The sequence below is a fragment of the Euleptes europaea genome, chromosome 3 (assembly GCF_029931775.1).
Source record: "Euleptes europaea isolate rEulEur1 chromosome 3, rEulEur1.hap1, whole genome shotgun sequence".
Lineage (NCBI taxonomy): Eukaryota > Metazoa > Chordata > Lepidosauria > Squamata > Sphaerodactylidae > Euleptes > Euleptes europaea.
This window is the reverse complement of record NC_079314.1, coordinates 75,460,681-75,476,267: the sequence shown is the minus strand read 5'-3', so window position 1 is coordinate 75,476,267 and position 15,587 is coordinate 75,460,681. Positions and strand designations below refer to the sequence as shown.

General features: G+C 42.5%; 1 protein-coding gene across 1 annotated transcript in view; it reads right to left on the bottom strand.

Annotated features, from left to right (window-relative positions):
* NAV3 (neuron navigator 3) overlaps positions 1 to 7,068 on the bottom strand; it is a 406,649-nt gene extending 399,581 nt beyond the window's left edge. The window contains exon 1 of the mRNA XM_056847749.1: positions 6,886 to 7,068. Coding sequence (XP_056703727.1) covers positions 6,886 to 6,957 — 72 coding nt within the window. The 5' untranslated portion in view covers positions 6,958 to 7,068. The remainder of the gene's footprint in view (positions 1 to 6,885) is intronic.
* Positions 7,069 to 15,587: the final 8,519 nt, after the last annotated feature.

Here is a 15,587-nt window from a genome sequence, read left to right as displayed (position 1 = left end):
AATTTAGACAGTAAAGACCTGCACAGATAGAGAGATCTTCAAGGCCCTCTTAAAACCACCCAAGTCTTGGATCCCACAAACCACAGCTAAAAACTGGCTCCCCAATCAAAGAGACACTCCAGGGGTAAAAAAGATGCTTACAACTTGGCCTGGGTACAGAGTGGGATTACTGTTTACCATATGCAAATTTTTACAGAGATTATAGTATGGAGGGGGTAAACGCAGGGAAAGCCAATCATGTCATCCTCGGGCCATGCAGTGAGCCAAGCATTTTACCACACGGTCTCCCAAGTGGTTACAGGAAAATGGCAATGTTCAGCTCACTTAGCAGTGAACCGTCATGTAATTTCAACCATCCTCCCACATGATGGATGAAAGAAAAATCATGGTCCTATACTGCCATCGTCGACATGCTAATTCTGGAGCACCAAGCTGTCCTTTCCTGGGTAAACCTCCCATATATTTTTTAAAAAAGCAGTAATCTTTAGCATTCTTTTGTTTTTTAAAAAGGCTAGTTCAGATAAACAAAGCTGGAATTTTCAAAGAGTTATCTCATACCTATATAATGTCTTCTCCTTTTTATGGTCTTTATGTCGCAAATATTGTTTTTGTATAGATTGTTCATTTATCAACTGTCTTTGCCCCCTTAAAACTCATTCATAAAAAAATAGCAAATGATGTAGCGCAAGGATTTCTGTGGATCTAGTTGTTTTGAACACTTCCGAATATACAGTATACAGTAGCCATGATAATTCAAAATACAGAGGCTGCTTCAACACCCTATAGCCTCGTACAATAAATTGTTTGAAATCATTTGTTCTCTTGCCATGTAGATATGGGTTTTAACCCAAATTGACAGCATCCATGCAGTCCCTCCTGTCTCCAAACCCGGCCCTTCTCAGGCTCTGACCCAAAAACCTCCTGCCAGTGGTGAAGAGGGACCTGGCCACCCTAAAAATATAGGATGCCATCATATGGTAGGTGACAGCTACTTACAATTTGTTTACAGATATTGTCTTCTTTCTTGGTCACCTGCAAATCAACCCAGGGTAGGGCTGCCAGGTCCCCTCTCCCAATCGGCGGGAGGTTTTAGGGGGTGGGGCTGAAGCTTTTTACTTCCGGAAGCGCCGCATCACCACGGCTGACTTAACATTCAAACCCCCAAATTTTGGGGTTTGAGTGCAAAAGCAGCCGCAGCGATGCGGCACTTCTGGAAGTAAAACCAGAAGTTCAGTCACCGCGTGTGCACACAGCTGCAGGCCAGAGCAGCTGGGTAGATTGGCTGGCAATTGTCCGACGATACCACCCACCTGGCAACCCTAACCCAGGGCTTGTGGTTAGGGCTGCTAAGTGCCTGGAGAAATATGTCAGTTCCCTTAATGGAGATTTAATGGAGGTTATTTACCAGGTAATGTATTTTATCGCCGTGCCACAAAAAGATTCAGCTGCCCATTTCCTCACCCTAAACCCCTAAGGGACAGGCCACATCCTCTTCTATTGCTTACCCTGCTGTCTCCTCTGCTACTACTGTACCTCCAACGCCTCCTCTCCTCAAGCCAAAAAATAACAGTTGCCTCAGTGAACAAAAGCAAAGCCCTGCTGGATATAACCATCCTGTTCCACAATGTGGCAGAGCAGCTGATCTGGAGGACAACAAACGGCATAGAGGCTGAGGCCTTCCCCAATATTGCTTCCTTGCACTGGCGTTCAGATAGGGCTGCGAGCTCCAGGTTGGGAAATACCTGGAGAGTTGGGGGGGGTGGAGCCTGAGGAGGGCAGGGTTGGGGAAGAAGAGGAACTTAAATGGGGCAGAGTCCACATTCCAAAGCAGCCATTTTCTCCAGGTGAACTGATCTCTGTCACCTGGAGATCAGTTGTAATAGTGGGGATCTCCAGCCACCACTCTGAGGTCAACAACCCTACATTCAGAGGTTTACTGCCTCTGAATATGGAGGTTCCCTTTAGTCACCAGGGCTAGTAGCCATAGATGAATTAATATCACTTTGCAAAACCTCAGAGGCTAATTAAGTAACACTGAAATATCTACTATGGTTTACAGAACTTGCCTCTTCCTAGAAAAGTGGACCAGAGAGTGGACATTTTCAGATCTATGGGAGAAATTAAAAGCTGCTTTGAATTTCAAAAACTGATTAATAATAGCATGGTAATCCAGAAACTCCCAATTTATTTTTTGCCGCTTCATTCCTTCCAAATCAGAATTTTCTGTTATTGGTACTTCTACCCTATAAGGGTATTTGCTGTGCCCCTTAATATCACTTTTCCCTTCTTGTTGACCTATTGATATCCCTTTAATACTATATATCAAAGTATTGAAACATTTGGGACTAATGCTTTATCATTCAAGCCATCACTACATCACAGACTATTTAAAAAATCTCTCATAATTTCAAATAGCCCCTTATTTGTGGTCTGGCAGTTGAAAGCAACAGGGAGGAATTATGGGACAGAAAATCCTTGAGGCATAGAAGAGAAGGAAAAATATCAAGGTGGCAGAGCCACTAGGTAATAATGAACATACATTTGTTTAGCTACATTCTTCCCAATTTCATCCATTCAGCCTCTAATTTCCGGTGTATAATTTGAGACATATAGAAGGTGATTACATTTAGTCAATATTTATTAATTTCAGTAAGGGCAAGTACTCTTTCAGTATACAGCTATTTAAAAAAATTAATCTGGCCTGCTACATTAATGATTACTCATATCAAAAGAAGAAGGGAAAATACTTATTTTGCTTTCTTCCCATAACATACAGACTGTATATACATTTCCAGACTTCAGACATATTTCTATATAATTTTTTTAGATAGAAGTCATCAATAAGACAAAGAAGATTCTCTTAATAATTTTGAAGCAGAACGGCTTAGATTTAGAATCCATCCCAGAAGTATCTTCTCAAAGCATTTTTGCAAGCTTACTCAAGGTCAAGAGCATAAGAGGCGGTTTTGTTGATGTGTTGATCACTGTTAAATTCCTGAATAACGTCGCCTACATATGTACAACTAAAAATACTTCTATGCATTTCAGTCAGAAACATTGTGGGTCTCATGCATTACAACATATCCACATTGTAAACCAGCAGTGCCTTATGTATTTCGTGTGCATGCATGAAACCCACATCGCCACAAACAGACAAAGCCACAGCTAAAGCAAATAATTCAAATGGTCTGCTTTGTCTGCCCAAGTCTAGTGTGTGTCCTTTGAAGATACCAAGTAATCTGGGTAGTGTGTATCAAACAAATGAAGAAAAAAAAGCTGAGCTGTCAAGCAAAAAATAACTGCATTAACTGAAGACTTCCAGGAGTCATTTCACCTTCAAGACAGAAAAAACACTCATTTGTGTTTGCTGACTGTAAGCAAGACATATAAATAGCCGTTTCTATCATAGAATGGAGCATATCAAGAGGGGCTCCAAAAACGTCTTGGTGTCCCAACTTTAAGCACCATAGCCAACATATCCAGTTTCCACAGGAAAGCCAAAGTCAATTAACTCTTAAACCTAGTAAGAACATTCATAAACTATGTAATGTGCTCATGAGACTTCCCATGCCAGCATGGCGTAGTGGTTAACAGCAGTGGTTTGGAGAGGTGGACTTTAATCTGGAGAACTGGGTTTGGTTCCCCACTCCTCCACATGAAGCCAGCTGGGTGAGCGGCGGATACTAGTCTGGTGAATCGGGTTGGTTTCCCCACTCCTACACATGAAGCCAGCTGGGTGACCTTGGGCTAGTCACAGCTCTCTTAGAGCTCTCTCAGCCCCACCTACCTCACAGGGTTTCTGTTGTGGGGAGGGGAAGGGAAGTTGATTGTAAGCCGGTTTGATTATCCCTTAAGTTGTAGAGAAAGTCGGCATATAAAAAACAACTCCTCTTCTTCTTCTCCTCCAGTGATTCCTACAGCTGATCCTCATAACTACCTCTTCAGTCCTCTAGAGCTTAAAATTTCCATATTTTATATTTGCAAACAGAAGAAGATGCTGATTTTTCTAATTTTTTTGCAAGGACGTGGTGACGCCAACTGTATTTGATAAAAGTTATGTATTTCTTTCCAAAAACCTCAAGTGAACATAACTATACATCTCATCCAGTTGAACTGCTATGTTTCCATCTATCTTGTATTCTAATAGCGAAGTCGGCCAAATCTTAGGATACTTAAATCCGGTGACTGGAATTGTGAACAGGCAAGACAGATCTTTCTACAAACCTGAAATGGGCCCCAGGATTGTAGGAAAATGTGAAATAAAAACAAAAGGAGAGCTTGTAGCAGTCACAGTATTCCAGGCTTGGATCTGTCAGTAAAAGGCAGGGAGGAAACAAAAACAGAAAATAAGAAAAGGGGTAGCAGGAGGGAGAAAAAGAGAGACTGAGAGATGTAGGGGGAGTGGGCAGGAAACAAAGGTAGGGGGAATGGGATAGCTGCTCACACACGTTTCTTGCAGATCCCCAATTGTAATATATTACCCACAAATACATGAGCAAAAAAAAAATTAAATAATTTCAAAACATGTATGTGCAACATTTAAGGCAAATGAAGGCAGAGTAAGGAAAAGCTTCATGAAAAGTCATATGCACATTGCCATTGCAGGAATCAGAAACTGATGAATATGACAGTAAACATGTTTCCATTTTTGCCTAGTGGCACAATAAGGCATATTGAATTGGCTTCAAAATTTCATACAGACTAAACTGAAGAAGTGAGTAGGCATCATAGATTATATCCAAAGACCCTTTTCCGTAAAACTGTTGAGAAGTCCAACACTGAGAACAGAAAAGGTGTATGAAAACCAGTAATGGTGTGTAGCCAACATTGGCCATGTCCGCGCTTACCATTTGCGGCGCCGGCTTCTGAGGGCTTTCCTTGCATGTTCCCACTGCAACTCACCCAAAGGATTCCGACGACGTCTCCAGAGCGCAATTTCGCCGCGTTAAGCGCATCCGCTTATACGGCGAATTAAGAAAAACGTCCTCCACACCCGGTGCCTTACAGTGGGAACATGCAAACTGTGTTCGATCCATTTCCTGCTGCCAGCCCACTTCCAGCTGTCAGCCAACCCCCGCACTCCCCCCGCCTCCCTTACTCACGCTGGACCAATCGCCGTCCTTGCTTGGAGAAGCCGACTGGGCATGCGTGGGAGCGTGCCGGTCTGGGCTTATCAAAAGCAGCGGACAAAGGCGGCACGGTGGGAACAGAAATTTAAACTCGTCTTGGATGCTTTCGTACTGGACGTGTGTAAATAGCGAGGTAAGTTGCTGGTGCGTTCATGGGCCAGGTCTTGTATCCTTTCCATTCAGTGCAGGGGGGTACAATATTCCAGTTCTACTCGTATAAAATAGCAGGTTTTTCAAATCATAGTTGTTATGCTGAAGATTCTGTTTACAAAGCAATTAATATGCAGTGGGAAATACCATTCCACTCATTTTTATTCAGTTTCCTTCGATGTCTCTATGGCACAGAATCCCATATAAAGTGGTCACCACCAAGACAGATCAAGTAACATCACTTCAGCTGCTCAGAACTCTTCTTAAAGTAGCCAAACTTTTGCGGTTAACTACATTTCTGCAAAATGTGCCATTCTTTCTGCATATATAATGGAACACAGACAAAACAAGCTTAGAAGAAAATATCCAAGATCAGCCACACTACTTGATAGGAGGATAATCCATTCCCCACATTATTTTAAGGCTTGCTTTTTAGAGAAAGTATCCTTTTAAAAAAAAAGGAAACTTTTGACCCTCTACTATTCAATGCACTGACTAGGACTTCTCAAAACAATCCTCAAGCGCTCCTTGGTCATATCTGAGCGACAGAGCATATACTCTGCATACAGCCACCTCAGCTTCAGTCCTAGCATCCACATTTAAAGAAACTGTCAGGCAGCAAGGTAAGGAAGACCTCTGCCAAAGATCTTGGAGAGCCACTGCCAGTCAGGGTAAAGGGCTAGACAGATTAGTATAAAACCATTTAATAAATCACAGCTGGGGGGGAAACTGCTACACTAGGGTTGCCAACCTCCAAATACTAGCTGAAGATCTCCTGCTATTACAACTGATCTCCAGCCGATAGAGATCCAGCCTGGAGAAAATGGCCACTTTGGCAACTGGACTCTATGGCATTAAAATCCCTTCCCTCCCCAAACACCACCCTCCTCGGGCTCTGTCCCAAAAAATCTCCAGGTATTTCCCAACTCGGACCTGGCAACCCTATGGTACATTCATGCTAAAACCACAGATGCTAAACTTTACTAACTATGGCACAAGTCAATCTGATCCACAACAAAAGTGAAACTAGACAAACATATGGGGAAATTGAAAAGGCATTAGACTTCAACTCAGTTAGGAAGCTTCAATCTATGTTGTTTTAACTGAATTTTAAAGTACATCTGTGCAGGACTGTGGCCCAGTCTCAAGCAATAAACAGCCATATAAAGACATTATTTAAACAGCAAATTCTGCAATATTTCCCTCATCATGCCAACAACAACCATTTGATGTTGCACAGTTTTCACAAGGATCTGGAAAGTGCAAAGTGCCACACTTGCAGAGAGAGATAAAAGTCCTCAAACAAGGTCAGCAAAAGTAAACAATACTGCCTACTACAAGAGATATTTGGCACAGAGTCAGAAACAGCAAACCAGTGGATGCCATGACAACCAATTTACTAGATAATTTCAAGACTGTCTGGAAACCAGATTATCAAATAGCAGTGATCAGTTGCAGAGAAACAGACTGTGCTGGAAAAAAATCATATATGTAATACATGCATATGTTTTTTTCCCTAAAGTGTAAGCACATTTTGTCATACCTCGTGAGCAAACAGAATACTCATTTCAAAAGGAAAACAAGGATCAAAAGTTTTTTTTTTTACCTTCTTCTGATCTTCTAGCTTGTGACTGAGAGGATTCCTTCCATGCCTACTCATTTCTGAAGATAAATCCATCACATCCGTTTCTTGTCCCTCAAAATGGAATTGGTTGCTCCCAACAGCAAACTAATCCACAATGTAAGAAGAGCTACAGATGCAGGCACGCACAGTTACTTCCATCACACACTTTTGCGAAACTTCACCGATTCCAAAAAATGATTTAAAAATCCATTGACCAGGTAGACAAAATGAATGGATGATAATATTCTCTCAAGATCTTCTGAATCAACATATTGTTCTTAAAAGCCGATACATCCAAAGATAAATGTTCATCCACTCCTTTAGCTCCAAGCTGCTATCTGCTCCTTTCTATACACGGTTCCATTTTTAAAGGTTACATCCTGTCTGTAAATCTGTTGAGAAAGAAACATGCATTATAATTATTTTGTATTTCCATCTTCCTATGGTTTTCTCTTCATATTTGGAAGAAGATGCTCTGAGAGTTAAATAACAGTTAAAAATATTCAGTATTAAATTAAATATTCCTACAGTCCATTCCTATGTATATTTGCTGAGAACTTTCCCATCAAGTTCAGTGCAATTTACCAAGTCACTGTGCATATGACCGCAGTCCTAGTTTCCACTCTTTTCCAATGCATTCAGTAGTGTTTACAGTAACCTATAAATTTACTGGCAGTTCCACTGATTTCAATGCAACTTCCAAATATGCTTAGTCTTGCAACCACCTGGCTAAATAATGGGTGCTTGAAATTGCTGCAGGTCGGTCATGGCCTACAATCAGCTACATGCTGAAACCACCAGGTGAAACATTGAACTTTTTACATACCGTTACAAATGTACATGTTTGTATTCAAAAAAGCTGTGGCAGCAACTGCAACAACTGGCAAAACTCAGGCAAAAAGAATAGCTCACATAGTCATGAGAAATCTGGTCAGCTCTTTGCCATGATCAAGGCAAGCTACTAGGGTTGCCAACTCAAGATTACGAAACTCCTGGAGATTTGGGGGAGCAGTGTCTGGTGAGGGCGGAGGTTTGTAAAGAGGAGGGACTTCAGCAGGGTATAATGCCATACAGTCTACACTCCAAAAATGCCATTATCTCAAAGAGAACTGATCTCTGTAGTTTGGAGATTACGGTAGTTATAACTAGTGGGGACCCACAAGAAACTTGTGGGGAGGGGGCATTACCCCCTCCTTTTTTCCTTTCCATTCTCCCCCATCTTCTCTGCCTCTCACTCTCCATCCACCCCCCATTCTCTTACGCATCTCTCTCTTTCTGCCCCTCTACCCCAACTCTCTCTTTCTGCCCACCTATTCCAGCTCTCTCTTTCTCTCCCCCTACCCCAACTCTTTCACTCTCCTGCTCCCCAGCTCCGCTCTCAGCAGCTGAGGCTCCCCCACACACAGACAGCCCCCGCTCTCACTGCCTCAATCAGAGCCACTCCAAACAGGTGACTCCTGGCGACTTCCACTACTGCATCCGGGCCTGGAGCAAATCCCAGGGACCACCTCTGCCACCAGCCTCCAGGACTCTGCTGCAGCAGCCACTGCCACCGGGACCCTCTCCAGCTGCCCAATGGTAAGTGTGTTCTCTGCTCATGTGCAGACAATGCTTTTTTAAAAAAAATCAGAGAGAATTTAAATCCCCCATGGTTGTTGCTTTTAATTTTCAATTTATTTATTTTTTTGTAAACTTGGGGAGTTCCTCAAGTTTGAAGAAACATCTGTTTGGGGTGAGTGTGCCCCCTATCTGTGGATTTAAATATCCACAGGCAGGGACACATTTGGGAATTCGGTATATAGATTCCAGCCCTGACCTGGTTGGCCTAGGCTAGCCTGATCTCGTCAGATCTCAGAAGCTAAGCAGGGTCAGCCCTGGTTAGTAATTGGATGGGAGACCACCAAGGAATACCAGAGTTGCTGTGCAGATGAAGGCACTGGCAAACCACCTCTGTTAGTCTCTTGCCACGAAACCCCCCCCCAAAGGGGTCGCCATTAGGGCTGTTGAAATTTAAAAAATTCGGTATAGTTTGGATTCGGCCAGATTCGGCCCGTCTGGATTCGGGATATGCCAAAGTCCGAACTCCCCCGCTTCGGGTCCGTGTAATTCGGTGTGAATTCAAAGTTCGGGGCAAAAATTCGGCCGAATAAAGCCATTAAAAACACAACCGCGCCTTTCCGCGGCTCCAGGGGGGGCATTTTTGGGGGTAAAGGTCCCAAACTTTCAGCGGAGCTTCAAAGGACCCTTCTTGCAAGACCCCCAAAGTTTTGTAAAGATTGGGTCGGGGGGGCTGAGATATGGGCCTCGAAAGGGATCCCCCCTTAATGTGCATCTCTGAGCAGAGCTTGCTGCCCACGCACAAAGCTCCCAGCCCCGACAAACAGCTGAGCTGCAGGGAGTAAGGGCGGGGCAGGTGCGAAGAAGTTTGCAAAGCAACACAACTGCAAAGCAACACAACCATGCAAAGCAACACGTTTGCAACCATGCAAAGCAACACCTGACACCTGGGAGTTTGCAAACCATGGAAAGGGACAGAGGCAGCTAGCTATGCATAATGAGCAGGAGGGGGTGGAATTCCCCCTTTTGCATCGGACTCGGGACCAGGAAATGCATTCTTTAAGTCACCATTTGAAAACCAGTTTTGAGCAAACATCAAAATAGACCTAACCGATCTTTTGAATGAGGGAAAACCTGAGGACACACAACTGAAGCCCCCCCTCAAACCAGGGAGAGAGAGACTCAAAGGGGCACACACACCCCAGGCAGAAGGGGCGAAAGCCCCCTTTGGCTTCCACCCACCCACCCACAGAAACTGCTCCCTCCCCACACACACACAGACTCTGCTTCCCCACACACACACACACACACAGGAGAAAAATTATAGATTAAAGCCCCCAAAGGGGTCTTACTGTGGCTGTCTTCTGTTCCATCAGGAGGGGCTGGGAGGACTGGGTAATCCAATACAATACTATTTAAGCACGGGAGGTTTTGCCTTGGATTTGCTGCTCTGGAGATGCATACAGGATCGGGTGATCCATTCATCCCAATAGGGAAAAGGGGAAAGCCCATATCTCGGGACCCCCTGACCCAATGTTTACAAAACTTGGGGGGTCTCTTAAGAAGGCTCGTCTGAAGCTATGCTGAATGTTTGGGGGCTGCACCCCCAAAAAAGTGCTCCCTGCAGCCACGGAAAAGGGGGGAGGGAAAAGGGGTGGAGCCCATATCTCGGGACCCCCTAACCCAATGTTTACAAAACTTGGGGGGTCTCTTAAGAAGGCTCGTCTGAAGCTCCGCTGAAAGTTTGGAGTCTCTACCCTCAAACATGTGCCCCCTGCAGCCACGGAAAGGAGCGAATGTGCACACGCACCCCCCACGAGGATTTCTCTCTCTTTCTCTCCCCGGCCGGGCAGCGCAGCAGCTGTTTCCTCCAGTACTCCTGACTGATTGGCCAGAAGAAGACCCAGCTTGGCCACCGATTGGCCGGGAGAGAATGCTGCTTACTGAAGGTTATGCTGCTGCGCCCCGAATTTGCCGAATTTATTCGTGAACTCCCGAACTCGCTGAATTCAGCTCCCCCGTTTCCCGCCATTTTTGAGTTTGGTTTGTCCCGAACTAAAAACCGCCGAATCAGGGGAAATATGGCTGTGACAGCCCTAGTCGCCATAAGTCGACTGCGACTTGACAGCAGTTTACACACACACATATAGATTTCAGGAGATCTCCAGGCCCCACCTGGAAGCTGGCAACCCTACAAGTTGCACAGACAGACCAATTTAATCCCAAATCTGACTCACTCACATGAAAAATGTGTGGGTGGGAGGGTATAGTCAAAAAGATTGTATCAATGGAGGTGACTGATGCATTCTCCCCTCCCCAATTTCCTGCAGTCTGTCCTCCTGAGTTGTTGTTTTTTCCTATGCTCTGATATGGGGATAAAAAAGTACTTGGAGAGGGATGCTACAGAAAGCAAGCAGTTGGTGTGGTAACTCTCTACACACATGACTGAGGTGGTCCAAGTTAAAGCAAACAAGTCTGCTGCCATTATATCTAGTTGTTTGATCTTAAGTCAAAGTAACTAACAGAAAGACAATAACAGAAACACATATTAAAGGTTTTCGTTTCCTGCAGTATAGAAGTGAATCAACAGAAGTGATAAAATTCTGTTACTGTATTACTACACCAAAGTGCTAAATATATTTTCACACGTGCATTATGCTAAAATTGGTATACTATTGATTTGCTTAGTGCAATTAAAAGTCAATTAAAAGTCAATTTTGTTTGTAGTAAATTAAAATAATAAAGCTCACATGAACTTAGCTCACTGATTCAGTATCAATTTAATTTATGTGCACAATGTTTTCATAAATAATAATCTCTAAGGCACAATGTAGGGAAATGGCATTAACTTTTTTCATCCTTTGTGCTTCTTTTTAAAAAGCAGCATAAATTTAAGTGCCATTTAAACATCACAATCTTGTGAAATGTCTTGACTTCAGACACTTGTATGAGGCTTCCATTTCTGATTATTAATACGAACATTCTTAGGAGATTCTAGCTTCACGTTTATTCTGTATCTTATTGAACTCACAAATAACTAATGGGCCAGTGCGAGTAATTCACCTCAGGAGTTCTTTTTCAATGCACTGCTTCAGGAAATATATCTTATGGGAGGAGTCTAATTATGGAACTATTTCTCACGGGAAAAGCCATTATAATTTATTCCGAAACAAAAGCTAGAAAATTCCCCCTGATTCACAGACTCCCCAGAGCTCCTTATCATTGGCCCAACGATTTGTTATGTTCACACAAAGCATTCTGAGAAATTTATCTCCAGCTGAAATTGGCTTGGGTTCTGGCTTCAGCCCTGTCACAAGAGTCAAAGGACTGCCCCATACATCTTTTCTCTGTTCTATGTTAGAGTTAATAGCAACTTCATTGTACAGATTGAGATGCAACACACAGGACCCAAAGCTTTGGTTGTTTATCATTTTATTTCAGTCTTGAAAAGGCTGCCAGACAGGTATGTCCTTTTATCTCCTCCATCATTCTATTTGTTGGTCACTGAGCAGAAGGGAAGGAAAAGACATCCAGGGTATATTCTAGAAAGGTAATCAATAACAATATGCTCTGTCCCTGCTTTTCATCACAATCTTCCCATGGGTTGAATGTGCAACAAAATAGGTTGTTTAAGGCATAAAATATACACCATAGCCACAGATTAAGTGCCAGTATTAAAAACAAATAGAGTTATTATTTAGTGATAATAACAATGGTTTACACAAAACAGTTATTGTGCAAAGTGATTTGCAATCTTTCTTGGCGTCACAAGAAAATACTCCCATTTTACTAGGAGCTGAGGCTATTAGTAGCCCAGTGACCACCAAGGCTGAGATGGCTTTTAAGCTAAAGTTGACATTCTAAAGTATAGGTTAGGAGAAGGGCTGTGGCTGGGTAGGCCTGCCTCAGTGCCCAGAGGAGTGGAGGCATTGTGTCTGAGGGAAAGCAGAGTGCCTTTCCCTGCCACCTCATTCCAGTGCCAGCAGGGAACCCCAGCCCTGTGCACTTGTGAAAAAAAAGGCAAAAAACATATTCTCTCCCTCCCCAGCATCACATCTCCAACTAATATTTAAGCACAGCACAGACCGTACCAGGACTTTATATTGTGTCCCAGGATCCTTCTTTTCCTATTTTCTTAAAATTTATTTATTGGTAACATTCCACCTGAAGAAGAGTTACGAAGAACTCAAAAGCTTGCACACTGTTATGTGCCGTTTGGTTGGCTAATGTGTGGATTATGTACATTGTGTGGATTATGTACTGTTTTTAAAAGTCCATCAAACTCGCTGACAATGCCATCCCAAACAGATTAACACCTTTCCGAACCCATTGACTTCAATGGGCTTTCTCCATGGTTGTGGCAGACTTGCCCAGAAGACTTGCTGGGGAGAATCCCATCCTCACTCCTTGCCCGCTGGGCCTGGGTGCATCTCCCAACCGCCGTCCCCCTCATCACCAAGCACAGCTGTGACAGACAGAAGGATGAGTTGTCCCAGTCATAGAACCTTGAATGACGGGTTCAAAAAAAGGGGGGCTGAGAATTCTACAAGTGGCATTTGAGAGAGACCATTAAAGAAATTGACAGTTGTTAACTGACTGTTCAAGCTGACAGTTGAGGCTGACAGCTGAAATGAGAGAAACACTTTTGGTTTAGGATCAAGAAGGATACTGTGTGAGAGAGGAGAGTAATTTGAGTGTCCTTCCCTAAGGCAAACAGCTCTTAAGTAAACTAACCAGTTTACTAGGAAAGAAAACTGGGGACATTGTGATTGTTCCTAACTCCTCCAACTTAAAAATTACTACGTCAAGAAGCTTATGTTTGTTCAACTAAGCAGTGACTGCCACGTGAAATCTATCTCAGTACAAATCATCAGGTATCAACAACTGTCAATGAAATACATCATATATATCATGATTACAACATATCTATTGTTTGTCTTGCACCACTAATAAGAGTCTCTGCCACTCTTCCACAACCCCACACTAATTTATTTACAGATGCCATCACTCCAGAAAATGCTCCCAGATTGAATTATATTTTTCTGAATTTTCTTAAATCAAAGGTCTTAGACTGAAATAACTGTACATAATTGCACTGTGACTTGAGTAGTCATTTAAAGTAGGCATAAAACTTTCATCCCTAAGATTTTCCTTCTCTAACATGTGCATTCAGAAAAACATGAAAACTAAAATGAAATAGAATGGACTTTCTTCCATGACTAGATCATGCTTCTGGACCCCACAAAGAGTGGACAAAAAAGAAGAAAGTATCAGGGTAGTACCCAAGTACCATTTAATTGCTGTGTGTATTTGTGGAGGGGGAAGATTCTTTATAACACACGTGTTGTATTGCTGTACTTACACAGGGCTATATCAAGTGTACACTGGCTCATACCAGAGAATGCAATCAAGTCCACACAGAACCACAGTATGGCAGTACTTGTGCTGTGAAAAAAATTCTCTTTCCTTGTGTCAGATCTTAGCAGATTAGGGTTGCCAGGTCCCTCTTTGCCACTGGTGGGAGGATTTTGGGGTGGAGCCTGAGGAGGGCGGGGGTTGCGGAGGGGAGGGACTTCAACGCCACACAGTCCAGTTGCCAAAGCAGATATTTTCTCCAGGTGTACTGATCACTATCGGCTGGAGATCAGTTGTAATAGCAGGAGATCCCTATAGCAGATGTAGTTGGGTACAGTGCATACTTGCCCATGTGCCACACTAACTGGGAGATTTCTGTGCTGAGTACATCAACCATCACAAAAAACTGGGTGATAAGGGAAACAGAGACTATGCATCAAATAGGAGCTATTTCTCAAGATCCATTGAAGACAGAAAAAGCCTCCCATTAACCCCAACAAATTGTAAATAAATGCAAACTGCTTTCTGGGTGTCCCTTCATTTTAAAATGTCATTATTACACCATCTTTATGCATTAAAATAATGAATGCATCAAATAGTGGGCTTGGATTCCATTGTAAATCTCTGCTAATGGGTTTCCTTGTACCCCCTCCCACTCCAGCCTGAAATGCTCCCCAAATGCTGGTCCTGGAAAACAAGGGACCCTCAAGAACAGCTTGAGCATCAAAATGGAGGTTTGCACTGAGAGTTTTAAAAAAACCTTCCCTCCATTCTATTAGTGGAAATTTATCACAGGATCCAAGCCATATTGTTTAATTTTCTTCTTTACACAGCAACAAATGTGCTAGGGAGGAAAAACAGTTCACACTCAAGGGCATTGCAAAAAGTGCAGAAAGCCAATTAATATAGCTAAGAGTAACAGCTATTAGGATAAGAAGAATTATTGCATTATTCCAACAATCTCTTGCTTTGGATAAAACCCAAGCTATCTTTTCTTTCCTTTGCCACTAAATGCATTACCCAGCTTGATTTACTTACCTTTGGAGACAGATACACTTTATTTCCCTAATTGCTAACCTTTGACTGATTTACCATAGCCCTATGAGGCATTACATCTCAATTAGCCAGCTGTACTGCACTCAGTTATGCCATACTGACCAGAGAACTTTAAAAATGCACCAACATTTGACCTAAATAAGTGCTACTAGTCATTGGCTTCAAGTCTAACAACATCGTTCTGGGAGTAAGCCCTGTTGAATAAAACAGAATGTACTTCAGAGTAGACTTGGGTAGGCTTCCTAGGATTAAACAAGCAATAATTTTAAACCATATGAATTTGAACATAAATAATTACTTGCCAGAGGACAAAATCCTGGTAAAAACAGCAATTTTGATATTAATATTATTTTGAAAAAAAACACACATTTTTAGAAAAGTGTCAGCTGAAGTCGTTTCCAACTAAATGTTTAAAATATAAGGAAAGTGCCAGTTCTCTCTTCTAAAATGAAGTAGCTGATCTTCACTAGTTGATAGAACTTGTTTCACCTTAACAACTTAAGCAAAACAAATTTGTCAAAAATTATTATAACTTAAAATTTCTATCTAGTCAATTCACAGGGAAAATGTCTTTCAATACAGTGATCTATTCTAGCTATGTGACAAAGGAAGGATTTATAGATTAGAGCTTGCCAAAATGAAGTTATATCAGGAAATTGTCACAGAGTATCAGTAAAGACTTGGAGATTACAGTATGGATGCCTCCTAAATTGACA